Source organism: Oreochromis niloticus, linkage group LG19 (assembly GCF_001858045.2).
Source record: "Oreochromis niloticus isolate F11D_XX linkage group LG19, O_niloticus_UMD_NMBU, whole genome shotgun sequence".
NCBI lineage: Eukaryota > Metazoa > Chordata > Actinopteri > Cichliformes > Cichlidae > Oreochromis > Oreochromis niloticus.
In genome coordinates this window covers 11,880,748-11,900,936 of record NC_031983.2, presented here as the reverse complement: position 1 = coordinate 11,900,936, position 20,189 = coordinate 11,880,748, and the positions used below count along the sequence as shown (strand labels likewise).

Here is a 20,189-nt window from a genome sequence, read left to right as displayed (position 1 = left end):
TTGATCGTCTATGTACATCGCAAAATCTCCAACTTAGCTGAATCACAAACTGCCAGCAGCGCAGAAATGTCAGCACTATTCCCTTCTTTTACTTAACAGCACATTGCATCTTGGGAGTTGTGGTTTGTCTGTAGGGGGCTGTCTGTGTCGCTGCCTGCAGCCTGCACCAAAGGGACTGGTGTTCTTCACTGAACTGAACAGAGCCTCATTTATCTCTGTGGCAGAGTCCTTCCTCTCCAGCATCGGTCCTCCTGGACCCCTGAACTGCTGACACTGGGGGAGGTGGGGCTACTTTTCCTCCTTCCTCTGAGCTCCAGCATGCGGCAAAAATTGTGAGATGTGTTTCATCTGCATATTGATTAGCCTGGCCAAAAGAAGTAGAACCTCAGCACTTCACTGAATACATAATGTAAACAAGCGGCAGTTATTCAGCTTAAACTCTCCTGAAACGTTTCACCTTCAGCATGTGCTTTTCCAGGTGATTGTGCAACAAAAGTCAATAGCAACTTTTTCCTGAACAAAAAAGGAACAATAAAACTAGAAATCCTTTATCCTAAACACGCTGACATTATATTTTAATATGCACATCTCAGCCAAATTAAAGTTACTGCTAGAGTGAAGCACTGAGCTTGCCCCTGAAATTAAAAAGCTATAACCCCACTTTGCTTCTGTCACCCAATAAACACAGGCCGCCCTCAGCGTGTGGGCAGGCTATAGTGCCAGCCAGTTGCAGTGCAGACGGCTGGGCGCTGGGTTGGCTGATAGATAGCTTACATTCGGTGAGGAGTGGACCAATGGCGTCGTGGATTGATTGGCCCAAAGGGGCCGTCGGGGGAAAGCACTTCCTGTGTGTTAATGGACGCTCCTGCAGATGCACTGTGGCGGCTTGTGGCAGGGTGATGGCTGTTATTCCCTTTCCCTCCTCCCTTCCCCGCCCTCACTTTGCTTTCACTCTCCCAGTTAATCAGAAGAGAGTCAAGATTTTCCAAGCAGACCTCTCATCTGGCAGCTACTCACTACACCTACAACAAAACCTTTTCAAACATAATAATTTAAATGAATTGCAAATACTTTATCTTACCCTTCCCAAGATTTCCTGTAATTTCCAGTAACTGACATGGAACATAAATTGATGGGATCATTCCTGAAAACCTTTTTAATTTATTACTTCTATTTTAGAAACAATAATCCAGCAGTATTCTGTGTATAAACTGGTAATAAATTCATCTTGTATATTTGAACAATTTCGACTATGACATAACTTTATCTTCATATTGCTTAATGCTTTCCAGGAAACTTCTCAAGAACTTCTTAAAGAAAATCCACATTTTCAGAGTTCTTGGGACTAAATGAGACTGAGTAAATAACTGTACCCGAGTCTGCCCAGCTGCTCCAGTTCAGGCACCGGGGGTCCATAGGTTTCAACTTGGAGGGGTTTGTAGTGGTAAAGAACGTCCTCTATCTTGCTAACAGGCTGGAGAGACACCGTCTGCCGCTGAAAGAAAAACACAAAAGAGGCACATCATTCAAGACGGGAAATAATCGTCATTGTCTCGGCGCGTCGTACAACCCTGGAAACTTTATGGCTGTGGCGCAAACACACAAAAACAGTTTGGAATATGGTTAATGTCAATCAATCCACAGCATTAACACCCACTGGTTCTTGACAGACTGGTTTGGAAATAGAAGTTTTGTCTGACAACATTTTCACTTTCCCCCAGCAGCGGCGGTTTGGAGGAGAAACTGAGGCAGGACAGTGACTGAACATGTTTTTAGCGGTCAAATAGTTTTGGAAACTGAACAGGAAAAAAAAAGAATGAGAACATCATTCAGGAAAATTGTGGTCTGCCGAAATGTAATTCCTGATAACAAAGCAAGTGTACTTTGGTTCAAAAATGGCTCTTGGCTTGCTCCATAAAACCACCAAAGAGAAATCGGCTGATAATGTATAAATGTAGTGTGGAGGAAATGCTTTGTTTGTGGGTTGAGTTGTGATTATTTTTCCCGTGGTTTCACCTAAAACAATGTCCATCAAAGCTGCATCCTACTGAAACATGTTCAAATTACAAACCCTTGTAAATCTTATAAAAGTTGTTTAATAATTTTTTTTTTTAATCCAATCAATAATTACTCAGAGCTGAAATTTCAGTCAGACTACTCCAGTTCCTAATGCTGTCGACCGTGCAGATCGAGTGAGAAATACGAGACTTCTTCGGGATACTGCAGAATTGTTCGATTTGGGGCTCTGCCATCAAAGGGGAATTTCCACACAGCATCCGACCGCTATGTTTTCTCCAGCATTAAAGTAATGAGACTCATAAGACAAGCCTGACTCATGAAACAAACCTGGAATTAAAAAGGATGATGTTTAAACAAACATGAACTATTTTAGAGTGCAGCGAAGGACCTCAGAGACAAAGGGGAGATAAAAAGATAAGAGAGAAAGCCAAGAAAAAAAAGTAGTGGGGGGAGTATAAACAACAGAACACCGAGGGGAGTCGATGAAAACCAAACTAAACGAGTAACATGTGCCCCGCGGCCTCACACTGCCTGGCTTCACACATGCTTTGGCCCATATGAGCGCACACACGGGGGAAATAGAGCAACCAAAACCTGAGCTGGAAGTTACAAAAGCACCAAAGACATGAGATGACAACACATGCAGAGCTCCCTTCCAGGTCCCAATAAAGCTGCTTTCATATGTGCACTTCTTTTCCCCATTAATCTGACAGCATCTGAACTGGTCCGCTTCATGTCTGAATGACAAACTTATCACGTTCAACAGTGCAAGTCTGAACTGCATGCAGTCACATTAACAGACAGGCATGCACAAGATTACGTCGTTTAGCTTAAGAAAGACGCAGCAAAAAGAATTTGAGAATCTGTACATGCTTTGGAGAAGCAGCAGCCTAAACGCAACTTTTACAGAGAAATTCTGAATAAAGAGGTCTTTGATATTTCACCACCTCCACCTCATCATCTTGGCACAGAAAAACAGGATGTTGTAGTGCACCTAAATGCTGAAAACGGACAACTCAGAGCAGTGCAGAACGATAAATACAATTCTACTGAAAGATGTTAACCAAAAAGAAAAGTAGGAGAGATAAGTAACAACAGTTATTGAAATACACAAAGACAGCATTAAAATAAACTTCTGCTTTATTTATCTATTTTTCAAGATTCAAGAAGTTTATTGTCATTTTGCATATTATTATTATACTTCTTCTTCTTCTCATTATTATTATTATTATGCTATATCTCATCAGCATCATGTTTTCTAGGACAAAAATACTTGGCCACATTCACATTACACCTAAAGGAGGTGCTCGGCCATGAAGCTCACAGCCCAGTTTCTGTGCTGATGTTAATGGCAGATGAGGTTTGAGCTCTGCATTTACTGAGTTAGCATAGCATTGGCTTCTTTTTACGTACTTTTACACACATGTGGCAATGGGACTGAAAAATGAAGAGGTGTGGAGCAAGACTTTTGTCTACGTAGTGTATTTTGCATTTTATTTTTTAAATTTCCTACAACTTATTACAAAATATACTGCAAAAATAAATATATCTATCCTGACAATTATTTAACCACCGTTCATTCACCTCCGACAACATTAGGCCAGCATCATTTTTCCTTATGATCCATAATATATTCCAGATATTGAATTCATTATGGGCTAACTGTTAATAAAATAAAAACAACCCCACCCCTATAGGAAGTTAAACAGATGAATCTTGTCTGTTTCACGAAATCCTACTTCCCAGAATAACTTTCAATTATTTTAACAGAACAAGTCGGAACCTGTTGCATTCAGCTGTGGTTTACACATGAAGGTGGGGGGAGCAACGGGGATAACGGCAGTTGCAGCACATTAACAGCAATAAAAAAAATTAAAAAAAAATTTTAAAAGTGGGTTTTTCCACAGAAGAAATTATGAAAGCTAATCATCAAATCAAACCAAAACATTTCCTTATGATGTCACCGTCAGTTAAACGACATTTTTCTCTTCTTTCATCAAGTTTTTTTTTTATTTATTTATTTTTTTTATATACTTTAGATCACAAGAGATACTGTTCGATTGTAAGGGACGCCAAAAAACTGCTGGGTATCTGTGCTTGGCCAGATTGTCAAATGTAAATTCCTATTATATGCGAGTAAAGTAGAAAAAAAATTACAATATATTTGCATTGCTAGTGTCTAAACGCTGTTTCCTTTAAAACACTAGGCACACACTTCTCCATGGTTTTCATTCAACCTTTAACCCTGAGGTACCAGTGCTCCGTTATACCATCCTATCCATTCATCCAACGCAGAGGAGCCCCACCACAGACTAATGAAATCCAGACCAATGAATGCAATCCCAGTCACTCTCACTCTCTTTTGCTCTCTTTCAGACTCTTCATCCATCTTCTTTTAAACTTTCAGCACTGTTTAACTCCCCTACTGCGCACTCAAAGAGATGCACTGGGACAAAGGGAAGGTGGAAGGAGAAGCAGAAGAAGAAGAAAAATCCTCGGTGGTGGTGTGGTAAAGAAAGAGCAGCAAATTGGCAGTTGCAGATGGCTGAAGAGCAGTAAATCAGACCTCCTTCTTCTTTTTTTTCTATTTTTTTTAAGTGGCAGACACAACAGACCCAGCCCCCATTCTGGGGAAATTTCTTCTACATTCCTCTGCAAGGGCACCTTGAAAACTGGCACAGATGCATCAGCACCCACAAAAGCAGCCTTTAAAGATGTCCATGCAAACATAGGGACTTCTAATTATATTTACAGAAATGTGTAAATGAATGACTTGTAGTACATCCAAAATGGTTTGAAAGAGAAAAAAAAAAAAAAATGTATGAATGCCCATAATGTAGAGCCGTGACCCCTCAGGACTTATTTCTCCTACAGCTAATACCACTGCCGAGGCTTTAATCATGTGCACATCAAGTCAATGTGACTTAGAGTATGAATGCTGTTTTCTAAGTCCTTCAGTTAAAGACAACGAGAGAGCGAGAGAGAGACAGAGAGAGCGAGAGAGAGACAGAGAGACCCCCAGCCAGACCCAGCAGAGCAGAAATGGCTGAGGGACTAAGGGGCTATTGAAACAACGCCCCAGCAAGAGCCAATATAAACATCTGGTTTTATCATTATGAAGGCCCATCCTCCTACCTATACAACACAGTGTATTACAAGTTTGAGCATGTAACTAGTTTTAAGGCTCATATAATACCCCTGTGGCATTAAAGTGAAACTCTGGAGGCCATCAATCTTAATAAAACCGCAGGGGAGGATGATTTGAGGAAATCACCGTCATGCCAATGGGAGTACTTCAACTTACCCTGAATTTGTACCTCAACATTATCCGGTTGTACCACAACCAATTCCAAGTAAAACTGTTGCAGGTGTCTATCCGTTAACTGATGCAGGTAACAGGTGTGCTGCCTGATATTGTGCTTTAACATTACACATAAGTATTTCTTTAGCGGGAATTGTTTTTAGGGGGTAGTTTTATTAATGGACTTTACTGAAGTAGCTGTGTATGTTACAGAGCCTTTTCTGCCCCGTCTTCATGGAATACATGAAGGAACACGTGGAATACTGATTTGACTTGCAGACTTAAAAAGATGTACAAATGAGCTTGTAAAATCATCACTGGGAGCTTGATCCTGTTTTTGACTGTGTAAACATCAGGTGTCGCTTTTAAATGACACATTGAGTCTCAGTGGAACTACCTGTATAAATAAAGGTAAAATAAATAATAAATAAATAAAAATAATCCTCACTTATTATTTAGTTACTGTGTGCAGGAAATGACCATATTAGGGATATGAGCTCTTACTGACATCATAGAGACCCAAAAGTTGAAAAACTGTGCCTGAAACCTAAAAATATAGGTAAACATTAAAGTAACTTTGTGGACTCTCATAAAAGTCACATCACTTTGAAAGTACTAGAATGTGTCATTAAAGGATTCACAAAAAAATATGTTTTAATGGCATATTAAGCTATATTATTACTTGGCACTGACCATCAATGCTAAAGTATGATTAGAATAGGATTTTAAATGTGAGAACTGCGGTCAAACAAGGATAAAGAAGAAGATCTTATACAGCGTTAACGATGCCAAACTTTAATCCAAAAAGCTCATTGGTCAACGGCTCAGATTGTGGGTCACAAGACCCCTCCACACACACACACACACACACACACACACACACACACACACACACACTTGGAACAATCGTCAGCACTCCCCACCCACCCCACTCTCTCCCTTGACTTTGCAGCTCAGCAGGACACATCAAGGTTGCTGAGACTAACCTCTCCATCAGCACCTTCCCACAACATCCACGCACTCGCACACACAACCACATACACTCATGTGGTCCCCGAGGGTTTGGGAAGCCACAGCTCCAGAGCCATCGAGGCGCTCGGCGCTAATGCAAATCCTGATAATAACAACAATGGAAAAGGGGGAGCAGTGGTTGGTTTTGCAGAGGGGATAAAAATAATAACCCCGGTTCAGGGCCAGGCTAGTCCCATCCCAACTCCAGTCCTCACTTCCACCTTCCGCACTGGTGCTGCCAGTGCTTCTGTATGGATAAAGAGCTTTGGGCTACCCAGCGGCCCACTAAGCAGCAAGTAGCAAGTGTAAAACTGCTTCCCATACAGTGCCTCCCCTTGCCTTACAAGTTTAAATATAACTGCCTGACCAGTGGCAGCTGCCCCAGCGCAAAGCCCCTAAAGCTGACAACTTCTTTTTCCGCTGGGCTGGGCTGAACCAGCTTGCCCAAGGGCTGCTGAGGCCAACCTAAACAGGGCCAAGCCGGGGCCAGGGGCAGAGGTGTGAATGCCCGCATGTGCTGGTGCCAATCAGGGCTGACGGTTCTCCCTGAGGTGACCCCCCCACTCCCCCACCCCCACGCCAGAGCTTTCAACCCTGCGTGCCAGCAGTCCAATATAAAGGAAAAGGCCAGAGTTTGTGCACTCTCCCACATAAAACATGCCACCTTTGGTTTGTGAACGCTGCAAGGTCAACAATCTCAGTATAAACAACATAATTTACCTGCATCTGTAAGAATTCGTGAATAAGGGATATAAAGATAACACTGAAGAAGAGCGAGTGGGGGTTGCATTAAGTATACAGCGACAAACTCGCAGGCAAAACAGGTTAGGCCAGTCTGCCAGAGCGAAGTAAAGCAGTGCCTGCACAGCGCTGACAAGTACGTCTACTGCGCAGAGGTCACCCTAGAGGACAACTTAACCAAGTAAAACAGGCCTGAGCAAACAAGCTCACAGCATGTCTGTGTGTGTTTGTGTTTGTGTGCGCTTGTGTTTTCTGTGGTATTCAAATTCCACAGCCTAAGAGTAGAATGGACTACAGCCAGAGAGGACCCGAGGTTATTTCAGCCAGCTACACGTCAATGTTTAGGTATAAACTTTCCACCCACATTTAGCCGATTGTGTGTGTGAGTTCCACTTTTGTTTATGTGTGCGCTTGCCTCCTGCTTTCATTAGGTGCCCATGCCGGCCCCGTCAGGTATGTCAGCTGCTCTCCTGCCTGTGAGGAGGGGATTGGGCCCCAGCAGCGCAGGAACCTGGGACCTTTCATTTAAGATGGCGCTGAAAGCTGCCCCCAAGGTGGAAAGATTCCCCATCGGTCAAAATGCTTTCAGGAATGGGACACTGGAGCAGCTGGGGAAAAAAAAATAAAAAAATCCCCAACTGCAAACGCACACACACACATTGTTTCACCGGAAAATCTAAGAAAATGTACTGGTACAAATAAAGCAAGCACGCAGAGTACAATAAAAACAAAGTAGATGTCATTTGTATGCTAATTATTACCCTCTGATTTTGTCAGAGCAGGTGCCGAGCATTGTGACTCTTGTCATTAAGCTTGGCACCGAGGCTCGTTTTATGTGTCAGACTACAACAAGCAACCTGTTTAAACAGCGAATAGTCACCTCCCGCCCACACAGAGTGTCTCTTTTGATATCAGCGGACATCTATTTTAAAAGACACTTTATTCTTCAAAGGATGTTTACTCAGGTTGGCTAAGGAGGGGGTGTATTTATATGTGTGTGCGCACCCACACACGGGTAATGTGTGTCTCATGCTTCAATAGAGTCCCTACAAAGTAAAGGATTAGTGAGTGATTTCAGACCATTCCTAAGGCAAGACCAGGCCCATCCCACTTCAAAATCACACCTGGAATAAGACTACTTTCCCTGAGGATTGGTGAACTTCCTCAAAGATCCGCTCAACAGCAATGGTAGTGCATAACCAGAAACATCAGGGTCAAGGTTGGAGTCCCCTTCACGAACTCCGAGAAAATCATTCTGGCAAAGAACGGAGCCAGCATGGCTGAGATGTCCCCATGCGTGTTTCCAGTTGACAACATATCACAACTAGGTGCAATATTAGATCACTCTTTAAATAAAGTCCCGAACGACTAGGAAGCTGAGGAATAACTGGCATCCCCAATTTCCAGCCCAAAGACAGGCAGATATGTCATTCCTCTGGTGACGGCTCACTTTGGCCACGGATGAAACAGCTGGCTGAAATACTGTTAAGGTGGCAGTAGAGGGAGGGGGGTTGTGCGTACGGAGAGAAAGGGGCGCCGCACATTTGTGCTCCTGTGACTGGTGAACGTCACGTCGCAAAAACATCCAAAAGAAAAAAACAAGAGGTCAAAAATGTGCTCCAAGTCCATTCATCACTGTCACATGAAACTGTTTCTTATTTGTCAGTGTATTTCACAAGCGATAATAGGACTTGTACTAATGAATACTTCATTGATTGATATAGTTTGGGAAAACTGTTAAAGTTTTCCAGGCCTAAAGCAAATACCTTTAAAAGTGCTTTTTTAAATATAAGACTTTCTTCTCATGATAGAAAACAGGGTCCAAGGAAACCGGAGCCATTTATGCTTGAAAATTACAAAAATGACTAATCATTATAACAGTAAATGATATCACAGTTACTAAAGAGATTGGCACATATTAGTTTTGCTTCAAAGCAAAATCATAAAATGTGGCCCAGCTTTAAAAAAAAGTGTGTTTTTACATTTGTCTCTCCTAATTTCTGCTGAAGAAAAACTGAAACCCTGTTTGGAGCGAAGGACCAGAACCTAGCAGATAAATGAATTCCAGCAATCTCCAGGAATCTGCCGCTCTGTGCTGAAACCCCACCAAGTCAAACAGAAGTCATTCTTATGGACTCTGAGGTGAAGGGAAATCCAAACCCACACGTTCCCCTGACTCAAGTCTCTCAAGTCCAACAGCAGATGCATGGGGAGAGCTCTACTCCACCAACAAGAGCACAGGGATGGGAAGATGAAGAGAAATGGGGAGAAAGCAGCAAGGAAAAACATGCACAGAACAAGCCAAGAGCAACATAATCATGCAGTTTCTCTCTCCATCAGCAACTTTTAACTTCACGCTGTATATTAAGGAGGTGAAAGTGAGAGTACTGAATCCCCCCGTTTAGCTCAGCTCAATACTTTTGAGTGTTGCTTTATGAGATAGTCCTCTCTTCAAAAATAGAGTTCGGTTCTACCCAAGTATGTCAAAACCTTGCTTCAGCTTGAGCTGAGGTGAGTACTAAGCAGATATCTCTCCCACGCACCACTGAACTGTGGGAAGACAACCATGCCTCATGAGGGTTGCTGTGAAAGGGGTGGGGATGATGACACAGCCTATCTCATCGCAGTAAAATGAAAATAAACGACTGAAAACCTGAGCTACAGCCAAATGGAAGGTCCCTCCAGACACGGTGCGCACAAAGCTGCAAGCTCAGAGTGGCCGAAACCCTGAGCCCACATGCTTTCTCTCTCTCTGTGGGACCTACTGCACACCCAGAGGAATGTGATGACATGAATGAAGAGGTGAGGGCCTCTTCCCACACTGAAGAAGCACCAAACATGGAGGAACATCCTCCTTTTCAAAGTGTGGCCATGTATGACCACACTATTGTCAACAAGCAATCCGTGTAAAGTTTTGACACCAATGACCTCAACAGTTCAGATTCACCTTAGCGCACTGGGCAGAGACATGTCACTATGTGTATTAACTGCCTCTTAAAACTTGATTGATGCTCATTTTGCTCTCATTGTTTTGCTGCTTGTCTTAGATCTTTGCAACACAAGTTCAGAGCAGCAAAGTTTAGTCTGTTGGACGTATGCTAACAAGCAAGCTTAGTGCAGGGGTTTGTATGAAAAGCAGTCGTTTTTTTGTGTGTGTGATGTGTTGCCCAACCACAGTGGAAAGCAAAAAAATTTTTTAAAGCCGTTCTAAACAACCACAATTGTACGCGAGGGAAAAAACCTTCCCAGATTATCATGGCGAACACTCTCAGGATTTAAATGGGACCTATTGTGCTCTATCTAGAGCTCCATATTTTTATTCTTGAACTTCGCTGGAAAACCAGTGCATGATTTACAGCACAAAAATTATCCTTACTTAGCTCATGTAGGGTCATGATACAACCCCTCCATTCATTGTCAGGCTGAAACGAGCACTTTTGGCTCCATCGTCCTCTAAAGCTGCCTTTCTTTGAATTAGCAGCTCCTTGATGACCATATAAGTCATATCACTTCCCATGTGTGTAAATAACACACATTCAGGGTGAAAAGAGAATCAGAAAACTACAATAAGACTATTGTACTTACCATATGGATTCCAGTTGAAAACAGACTGGTGGGCTTCACAGCCTGTTTCTGCTGCTCTATCTGGGTCTCAAGCTGGGCAGCGCGAACTTTGTGTTGGGCGAGTAAAAGGGTGGCAGGAAGCTGAGACTGCTCCTGGAGACAAAAAAACGTATATAGACTTTGTAAGTATTAATCTGAGTGTGTGAAATTTAACGCAGTAGTTCATTGAATATATCCCACCCATTGCTGGGTCACCATGAGCATGGGCTGCTTTCAGGCCAGCTGCCACAAAACTTTAGTAAGTCATATTAGCAAAACTGTGCCGCTGTCAGGGGACGCCGCTTCAAGTGCACTGCGCCGTCTTCACCTCCATTAAATGCAAGGTCGGACGTTTCAATTTCTTCAGTGGAGTATTGCCAAGTGCATAGATCTAAGAACACAAGCCTGGACACATTGTTCACTGTAGAGGTAGGACATTTTTGATGGGGTGAATTATAAAGGTGGGACAGTCTGGAGCTTTTGGGGGGTATTTTTTTCAGTATGCCAATAACGGTTAAATCAGTTTCCATACTATGGGTCCTCTTCTGACTATAAGAACTGACACATTTCACTCAAATGAATGAAATAAAATGGCAGATAACAAATGTGAATCCAGTGTAGAGTACATGTTGTATTAGAGAAGAACAATAATCTAGTGGGCTTCAACTTCCCACTGATGTGTTTTATTGATTAGTTAGCCACTCCGGGAAACGGCAACATGCAGTCTAAATGTATTTGTTGATGTAATGCATGTGAGTGTTCACACGTAAGAATAGCAAGCCTATTGGCCACAGGGCCGTACAGATGTCAGAGCTCAGGAGAGCTCCCCTGGGGGGTGTAAGAGCTGATCTCATCTGCCTACAGTCAACAGGCCCTGTGCCTTAAACAAACAAACACACAGCTTAGCCAGCTATCTGTGATGGTCCTTCAGCAGCCTGCTCTGCCGGAACAATAACATTCAAAGCCTGCAGCTCAACACAGTGGAGCCGATAGGCTTTGGAATCACAGAATGAGAACAATGCAACCCGCAGCACAATGACTGGTAATAAGCTCTTAATGATCTCACATCCACGAACCCTAGAGCAGAGCATGTGCACATCCAACATGGAACATCTGTCATAATGTGACTCGCTAATTGCATCACTAGATTTGTCATTACACATGCATACGGCCATGCAACATGTGTGCAACTCACCAGTTCGTCCAGCAGAGCCTGTTTGTTCTTCCTCTTGGCCTGTAGTTGCCTCTGCTCCTCCTGCAGCACCTCCAGTCGCCGCTGCTCATTGCTCTGCTGTTCCAGCAACAGAAGCTCCTCCAGCTCTTCCTGCTCCCGCGTCTGAGGAAGGGAGAGAGAGTCGGCAAGTTGGAAGAACCTGTCGCTTTATTGACCACGCGGCTGATTCTACACGAGCTGTAGCACCGCCCTGTTGCACTTGATTCTACACTTTGCCCTCTTAGACAAACAGAGCAGCTGGCTTTAAAATAAAAAAGTCCAGTGTTTATCTTAAATACAAGTGTCATTATTAGGTATTATCCTTTTCTGAGGGGGGAAAACCTTCAAAAGTACATACAAGCTTGGCCTTATTTCTCTGGATGACATCTCTGTTCTCTCTCTGGTACTGCTCCATCCTCAGCTTGGTGTTCTCCACGTCAACGTTGTTTGTCAGGTTATACACTGCGTGCAAAAGAACAGCCACTGTTGAACATATCAATCCATCACAACTCACACTGTGGACAGAACCACTGTCTCCAAGTCCACAATACCGTTAATTAAACCCACTATCTAAATCCTCCAAATCATTTAAAACTGTAATCGAAATAACGACAAATTTATTCAACTGAAATGTTGAAATCAACATGCATGTGATATCTTAAATCCAGGGACGATGTAAAGAGGAGCTGAGTAGAAATTACTCATCATCAAGATCGCACTTTAACTGGCCCACAAAAAAAAAAGAAAAGCCAATTGATTATTTTATATGTTGCCAGATTAATCTATAACAATATACACTACAATTTATTAACACATATATATTTCATAATACAAATTAATAGAATAAAGCCCCACCCACATACATGCTGTAGGTGTTGCTGCTAGAAAGAGACAATTTACAAGAAATCTGCCAAATTTAATTATATAGAAGTTTATCTGCATACAGACAGACAGCTTTCATTTTAGCTTCTGCTCAATTTAGCTACGCCCTCGCTGTGTAAAATAAACCAGCGGTGGATGGGAGAAGCATTTAAACTGTTTAAACATGCAGTTTTCTAATGTGAAAATAAAAGTTGAGAAAAAAAAAACTTCACAGGTGACTGGATTGGTGGAAACAGCATCACTAGCCCAAATGGTATATCTATTTATTTATTTTAAGAAATACTCCATCAGTTGTCTGTTTTTTACATGGATTTTTACACTGTTTTGCAGCTCTCCTAATACATCCATGCTACAAGTTTACACTGACCTGCCAGTGAAGATGTGTGAACATTGTAAGTTCTGTTTCCTAATCTGTGGCCCTGGCTGACGCTAATGCCTGTAAAACACCCTCTTGTGCAGCCAGAGTGAAGGAGAAATCATTAAACTAGTCTCAGCATGAAGCTTCCAAGCTCCTACCTATGTCCTCCACTTGCTCCAGATAATCGTTATATTCTCTCAGGCTGGGGAAGTCAAAATCTCTCTTGTTGTAACTGCAGAGAAACAAGAGAAGTGGTGATGCAAAAAAGTAAAACCTGGTGAGAGCAAATATGCACTGACATTAATAGCTTCCATTAAATCAACCATTTTATAATACCATGTCTGTATCCTGCCTAATAGGCGCACATTAGATGTCAATTAGGGGCTATTAAAGAACAGATAACAGGGAAGAGAGAGGAGGCAGGGAGGGGCTGAGAAGTAAAAATCTGGCAGAGAAAGAGCCTTCCCGTTTGAGCCCCCCCGGGGAGATGCATTGTCTACAAAACAAACAGTGTAATGAGAAAGACAAAGGTAGCTTAAGAAGTGGGAGGAGGCATGGGATGACACATAAACACTAAGAACCACACCCCTCACCCTCACAGTCCCCCTCACTCACATCTTCAGCACTTTCTTACGAATCTCCACCTCCTTATCTACTGTCGGGTCTTCGAAGAGCTGCACGCGGAAGTTGCTCTTCCTCAAAGGCGTGTCGCACTGCACGCAGTTGCCCGAGCCGCGAACGAACAGCATCTCGACGCAGTTCTCGCATCTGCGTGGGAGAGGACAACAAAAACAGGCATTAAACGGCAAGCTGAACTGCATTTTTCCCCCAGAGGTGACCCTCCTTGGGCACCTCTGAGAGTCAGTTGTAAGCATGCTTGTGTGGGCGTATGTGGCGATTTTCCACAGAATAAAGCAGATTTGTGTTTGTGTGGGGTTTTTTTTTAAATCTCTGTAAACCATCAGACACAATGGGTGATAATGGGGCACATGAATATTTCCTCTGAGTGCTCAAAGATGGCTGGGATTATGATTGGAATGTCGATTAGACAGCCTCCCGCTCTCAGAGAGGAGGAAATTAGCCCAACACCCCATCAGCGGAGCGTCTGTCTGCACTGGAAAAACATTTACTTTATTGTTATTTCAACAGACCTCAGTCATTTTGCCACGTTGCATAATATGATAAAATCCAGCTTGGTAATTCATGGCATAGTCTATCATTACAGGAAAGGACCGAGTCTTATGTAATTTGGGAAATGCACAGAGATGAACAACAGCAGTATCTTACTTAAGCTGAACTGTCATTTAAACTAAAGCTTTTAATAAATCTGAAATATTTTATACCTTTTTAAAAACGTATCCAAAAGTCATTCCAACCTTCCCCCACTTTCTTATTATTCCTGACATGGTGCCTAAATGAAAGGAGGCTGCAATGGAATAAACCACAATCTTAAACACCGTGGAAATCTAGGCTGTTACTGATCAAAGTATTTGCTATAAATCTGTTAAACGGCTACGTCTTTCCAAGGCAAAAATATGTAGCAGTACAGCAAAGTCATGATGAGTTTTTCAGGTGGCCTTTAGTTCCCCATATAAGCAACAATGAATCACAGCTCTCCTCGGTAAAGAGCATGCCTTTAAACAAAAGGAAGAAACTATTTCAGATTTAAAAAAAAAAAAAAAGAAACGCAGCCCAAAACAGGAACTTTGTGCAGTCTCACTGGAAACGCCATGGTAACCAATCAGCAGACCTACCTGAGGGCACAATTCTGTGCTTAGCCATCAATCACACCTTTATGCAGGTAGGCGTTTACCCATCAGTCACACTCAAGTGAGTAGTGGACACCGAAGACAATGGGAATGTTCCTTTATCTCCCCTGATGGGGTGGAGAGCCTGGATAAACGTTTGCACAGTACACTCTTTTAATTAGGTCTCTGTGGAGCTTTATTTCAACAGGAATCCACCTTCCTGCTTGTGACCACCTCAAAAAAGACATCTGGTTTCCAAATAGCACTATCTGCTTTTGAGCATTTACAGTTTTCATAATAAACTATAACAAAGCTGAAGGGGGAAAAAAAAAACCAACTTCTTTTCACCACACGTCACTGATGGTATGGTTGAGTCATTTCTTCCCAAAAGTCAAACACTGGGCATGAGGCACTGGTGTCGAGTCAAAAGTTCTCCAGGGATGGAGCCTATTAGAACAATCATGACTGAGCCATCCTGCAAGACGTTTCACTTCATCAGCAGGATTTAAAGCAGAAAAAAAAGCAGTTAAAGGAGAAACTGCAGAGCGGTGGAGTTTGGCTGTTTATACCTAGCGTCTCACATAAGGGTCAAACAAGCCCAACCTGCAGAGTTGTGACACCAAAGCTTTCCAAGCAGCTATACAACAAACTGACGAAGCACCACGGAGGACTGTCTTACAAGCAGTTCAGCTTGGCTTACAAGAAGCAGCAATGTAAAAATGAAAGCTGAACGGCAGACAGAAACATCTGCGCCGTCCAGTTGGTGCTTCAAAGTCTGAAGTGCACCCTGGAAGAGGCAGATGTTTGTTGTGGCCTCAGGCTACAGGAGATCTATAGGCCTGGCCATATGGAGGTAGATGGAAGGATTCAGCTTGTTTCCACAGGCCCACAAAGAGCCCATTCATCAAAACAGAGCAAGGAGTGGGGTGAAGCTTGGCCCCCCGCCCCATAAATGGACCACACAACAGAACTCTCCAAAGGGGAAATCCTGTGTAACTCTAGAGCAAAGAGATGACCGTCTAAAAGGGAGGGAGGAGACTCTTAGAATCAATTTGCCAGCTTTGAGATTGTGAGTCTGTTTCATTTTGCGATCAAAGGAGGATCCAGATTTTTTTAAGTCAATTCTACACTCATTTGCAAACATTTAAATGGACAGATCTTTAGCTACTTGCCATCTCTGAGTCTCAAGGCTGTTGTTGCTGACTGAGCGCTCCTGACTCCTCCCTCTCTCACCTGTCCTGCTCGGAGCGCCAGGCTCCTATCTCTCCCATCTGCAGCTGTCAGCAGGTCAGGGAAAGGGGGTGGTAAGGGGAAGGTAAACAGGGCCCTGGCTCAGCAAAGAGACTCCTCTACCACCACTACCCCCACCATCTCTCAGTGACATTGCCTGCGTCTTTGCTGTGTCACTTTTGCATTAAAGTGCAAAAACAGAAAAGCACAAGACAGCATGAGACTGAGCTTGTTTGCTTGTTACAGTGATCTCTATATTTTTGTTTCCATCTTAGACCAAGGGTTGATTCAAGACCAAGTAGAGATGGATTTGTATAATGGCATTGTGTGAAATCTAAACAATCTGCAAAACCTGCAGCATCACAATCAGAAAATGCCAAAGACCAACACTATGACTGCTTAAACTAAAAGCTTGCCCCAACCGCGCATTTATAGTACTTTAAAGAAAAGCCAAGAACATGTCTAAACCTCACACTGGATGCCTTTTTAAAAAGTCTAAATGATCCCCAAAATGACTTCTTGCATTGCTGCTGGAGATTATCCTGCAGCATACAATTATAATTGTAATGTTAGCATCACTGTGTCCACCTTCTAAACACCACTGTGTACCTCAGCTACAACTGTTTTTGCCTGCCTGTGCCCAGTGTCAAATGCCAAAGGACACGGACCCAGTGTCATTGTGCAAAGGTAATAAATAACCCACATCAAATGCCCCTGTGACAAGGATACAAAATGTGCTGCAGTGGAGTTTAAATTTAGATGCATGGAGAAGCTTAATAATGCAACCGCTGAAGGCTAGTCAGCGCAGACTGGACGGGCCACTCAAAGAAGAGACAGTCTTACATTTATCTAAATGGAGTCCAACTATTCTCAGCTGTTTATGATTCATCTAGTATATGTATCTCAATAAGTCAATTAATCCTTTAATGGACAGTCACTGAACAAAAAGGTTTCACAGAGGCCTGGGCGATATCTTCAAATGACTTGTTTTGCGAAGAATTGGTTGTGTTGTATTAGCGTTATCGCTCTGAATAACTGAACTGCTTTGTGCTCTCACTAGTGCTACTTTCTCCTGGTAAACAGGTCGGTGTTCATATAAACCCTTCCTATACTTCATGAACATTTAAAGTGCTTTATGCTACCACACACACATACAAACAGCACTTCATTCTACATCTTTAAACCATTTTACCTATCACATACACTCTCTCATACCAAGGACATGCAGACTGGAGATGCTGGGAATCAAACTGTTCTCTTCTGCTTATCCTTATCAAGGCTGCGGGGCGGCTGCAGCCTATCCCAGCTACCATAGGGTGAAAGGCAGGGTACACCCAGGACAGGTCGACAATCGTGGGTCTCTACCTTCAGTTTTGTCTTCAGTAACTGAAAAGCATGCTCTACTGGTTTGAGATCAGGTGACTGACTTGGCCATTGAAGCATATCCAGTTTCTTTGGCTTGAGAAACTCTTGGGTTGGCTTTGCAATAAGCTTTGGGTCATTATCCATTTGTACTTTGAAGAGCTCGTTGATCAGTATTACAGCATTTGGCTGAATGAGAGCAGAGAGTATAGCTCTGTATGCTTCATTATTCATCGTGTTGCTTCTATCGGCAGTCACGTTGTCAAACACTAGTGACCAGGTTCCACTGGCAGACATATTTGTTCATCCCATAAGACTGCCTCCGCCATGTTTGACAGATGATGTGATATGCTTTAGATCAGGAGCTGTTTCGCTCTTTCTCCATACTTTTCTCTTTAAATAATTCTGGTATATATTCATTCATCTTAGTTTCATTTATCCAAAGGCTTTTGTTTGTTTGCTTTTGTTTAGCCCCTTGAATTAAAGATGAAAGTCTGAACTTCAACAATATCTTGATTTTTGAAAATTTAAAATCTATATGGTGGCGCACAGAGTCAAAAACTATATAACCATCTAAAAACTAACCATGTGCATTAACCTCTTGGATTCTCTTTTTCTTATATAGTTTTTCTGAAGAGCGTTGTTGATTAAAAATGAGAAAATGGATAACTCTGAAACTGATCAGAGTTACAGATCTTGTAGCATTTCTGTAAGACTCGCTGCAAAAAAGGGGAAAAACAGAAAAGAAAAGCCAAAAAGCATCAGTGATGAAAATACTAATATGATTAGGGAGTACAGCAGTTTCCAAGTGATGCATAAATTCACCGTCGCACCGGCTCTGAGGAACAGATCCAAGGTGACCCGGGCTAGGACATCTCTCCAAATTGCTTCATTGCAGAATCATTTTAATTTTCTGTGTGTAGTCCTGCATCCAGACAGAGGCAGTGAGTTATGAGCCCGCTGACCTGATGACAAAGCACGACCACTTCCTGATGGCACGGTCAATAAACAGACAGGGTCGAAAAAGATGTGCTCATCAAGCTACCACTGTCGCTGCATAATGCTCATGGAGAACATGTCCCCTTTATTTAAACGTCCATGTTTTTAAAGGGCGGACAAGGTTAAATGCTGAAAAATGCACGGCGAAGTATCGACATGATGACACTGCTCAGCAGTAACAGAATAAAAACAAATGGAAACATGCTAACTTTTCATCCATTTCTGTATGTTATGCAAATAATAATCATAATCTTCTACTTCTTTCATATGATCCCTTTAGGGGTAGCCACAGTGAATCATCTACCTCCATCTCACCCTATTCTCTCCCTTTCATCCTCTTCTGTCAAACCAACCCTCTGCATTTCCTCCATCACTGTGGCCTCTCTCTTTTCCTCCTGCAAGGTAGCTCCATCTTCAATATCCTTTAACCAACATATCCCCCCTCCAAACCATCTCATCATTACCTCTTATAATAATAAAATAAATTATTTTAGGTTTTGGTTTTGCATTATATTTTCTGTTTAATGCAAAAATGACAAATTCCAAGCTGTGGTTGATCAAATCAAGCCAGACCTGTGACAGAGATGCAGCCATTTAAATAAAAATGTAGCTTTTAGTTAGGTTGGCAGATTAACATGGAAAAACTTGCGCAGTCAAACTCGAATTTGATTTGCACCTTTCAGCTGGCCCTTTTCAAAAACCTCTGAATAATTCATATTCATTATGTGGTTAAAAACAGCACAGGGTGTTTATGCTCCTCATCATTAGTCACTTTTCCCCCTGCCATCCTAAACTTGCTGTACTTTCCACGCACACAAAAAAAGACACAACTGCAGGGTCTGCTTTTCTACAGAGGTCTCTAAGCTGAGCTGCTTACAGCCAGTGTAGGTCATATGTAAACAATGGCCGCTATACTATGTTTACCAGCAGCATTAGCCTAGCTTTGCAATTGTGTAGCTCTATCAGGAAACATAACCCACCTCTAAAGCACACTTACTGTCTACACTGACACAGCTATTTAACAGCCAGACTATAAATATGAGCTAGCCCAACAAACCGTCAGCATTCGAGGCTTATCAGTTTTGTTTACGTCCAAGTCCCCCCCATTAAGACTTGAGATGTATGTGCGGAAACAGTTTTAAACGCTATATTACAGCTGCTTTTGGGGGGTGCTTTTGTGTTTGCGTGTCTTTTTGAGCAGCCTGGAGCAGAAACGCCGCGATGTTGTGGAGGATTGTTGCACCTCTTTCCTTGTAGCTGTCAGGTGTGAATACTCACAGCGTGTGGCCGCAGACGTTCACCATCAGCTTCAGCGACGGGTTTCTGTATTTGGTTGTTTTACATCTCGGACAGCCCTGTTCGTCCATTTCTGTCTGCACCACACCAAAAAATAATGGCAATAATAATAAAGCACTTCAGAAACAAAACACGTCAACAACTTGCAGCTCTCCTGTCAGTTTCCAAGCTGCGAACCGCTGCGTTACACAAAATGAGGTCCGACGGGAAACGACATTAATAAGATGGGTTCCTATTTAATGATCGCTTTTAGAGGAGAGGTGCAAATTGCTGCTGGCACACACATACAGGGGCTGCTAGGGAGTCCCAGTGGAAGCGAGGTACAATAAATTAAGTAAATAAATAACTTTAGCTAGTAGTAATAGTAGTAGTAGTAGTAGTAATGGTAGTAGTGGAGTAAATATATATATATAAAAAACTTGCATA

At 42.5% G+C, this 20,189-nt stretch overlaps 1 protein-coding gene and 1 long non-coding RNA gene across 2 annotated transcripts in view; one reads left to right on the top strand and one right to left on the bottom strand.

Moving 5' to 3' along the window:
• mnat1 (MNAT1 component of CDK activating kinase) overlaps nt 1-19,976 on the bottom strand; it is a 31,361-nt gene extending 11,385 nt beyond the window's left edge. Inside the window, exons 1-7 of the mRNA XM_003453088.3 lie at nt 19,746-19,976; nt 13,744-13,896; nt 13,287-13,360; nt 12,247-12,350; nt 11,871-12,011; nt 10,658-10,789; nt 1,374-1,495 (exon numbers count right to left, since the gene is read on the bottom strand). Coding sequence (XP_003453136.1) covers nt 1,374-1,495; nt 10,658-10,789; nt 11,871-12,011; nt 12,247-12,350; nt 13,287-13,360; nt 13,744-13,896; nt 19,746-19,834 — 815 coding nt within the window. The 5' untranslated portion in view covers nt 19,835-19,976. The remainder of the gene's footprint in view (nt 1-1,373; nt 1,496-10,657; nt 10,790-11,870; nt 12,012-12,246; nt 12,351-13,286; nt 13,361-13,743; nt 13,897-19,745) is intronic.
• Nucleotides 7,125-7,800, top strand: LOC109195990 (uncharacterized). Its single transcript, XR_002057460.2, has 2 exons — nt 7,125-7,417; nt 7,504-7,800. It is a non-coding gene; the product is annotated as an uncharacterized LOC109195990 (long non-coding RNA).
• Nucleotides 19,977-20,189: the final 213 nt, after the last annotated feature.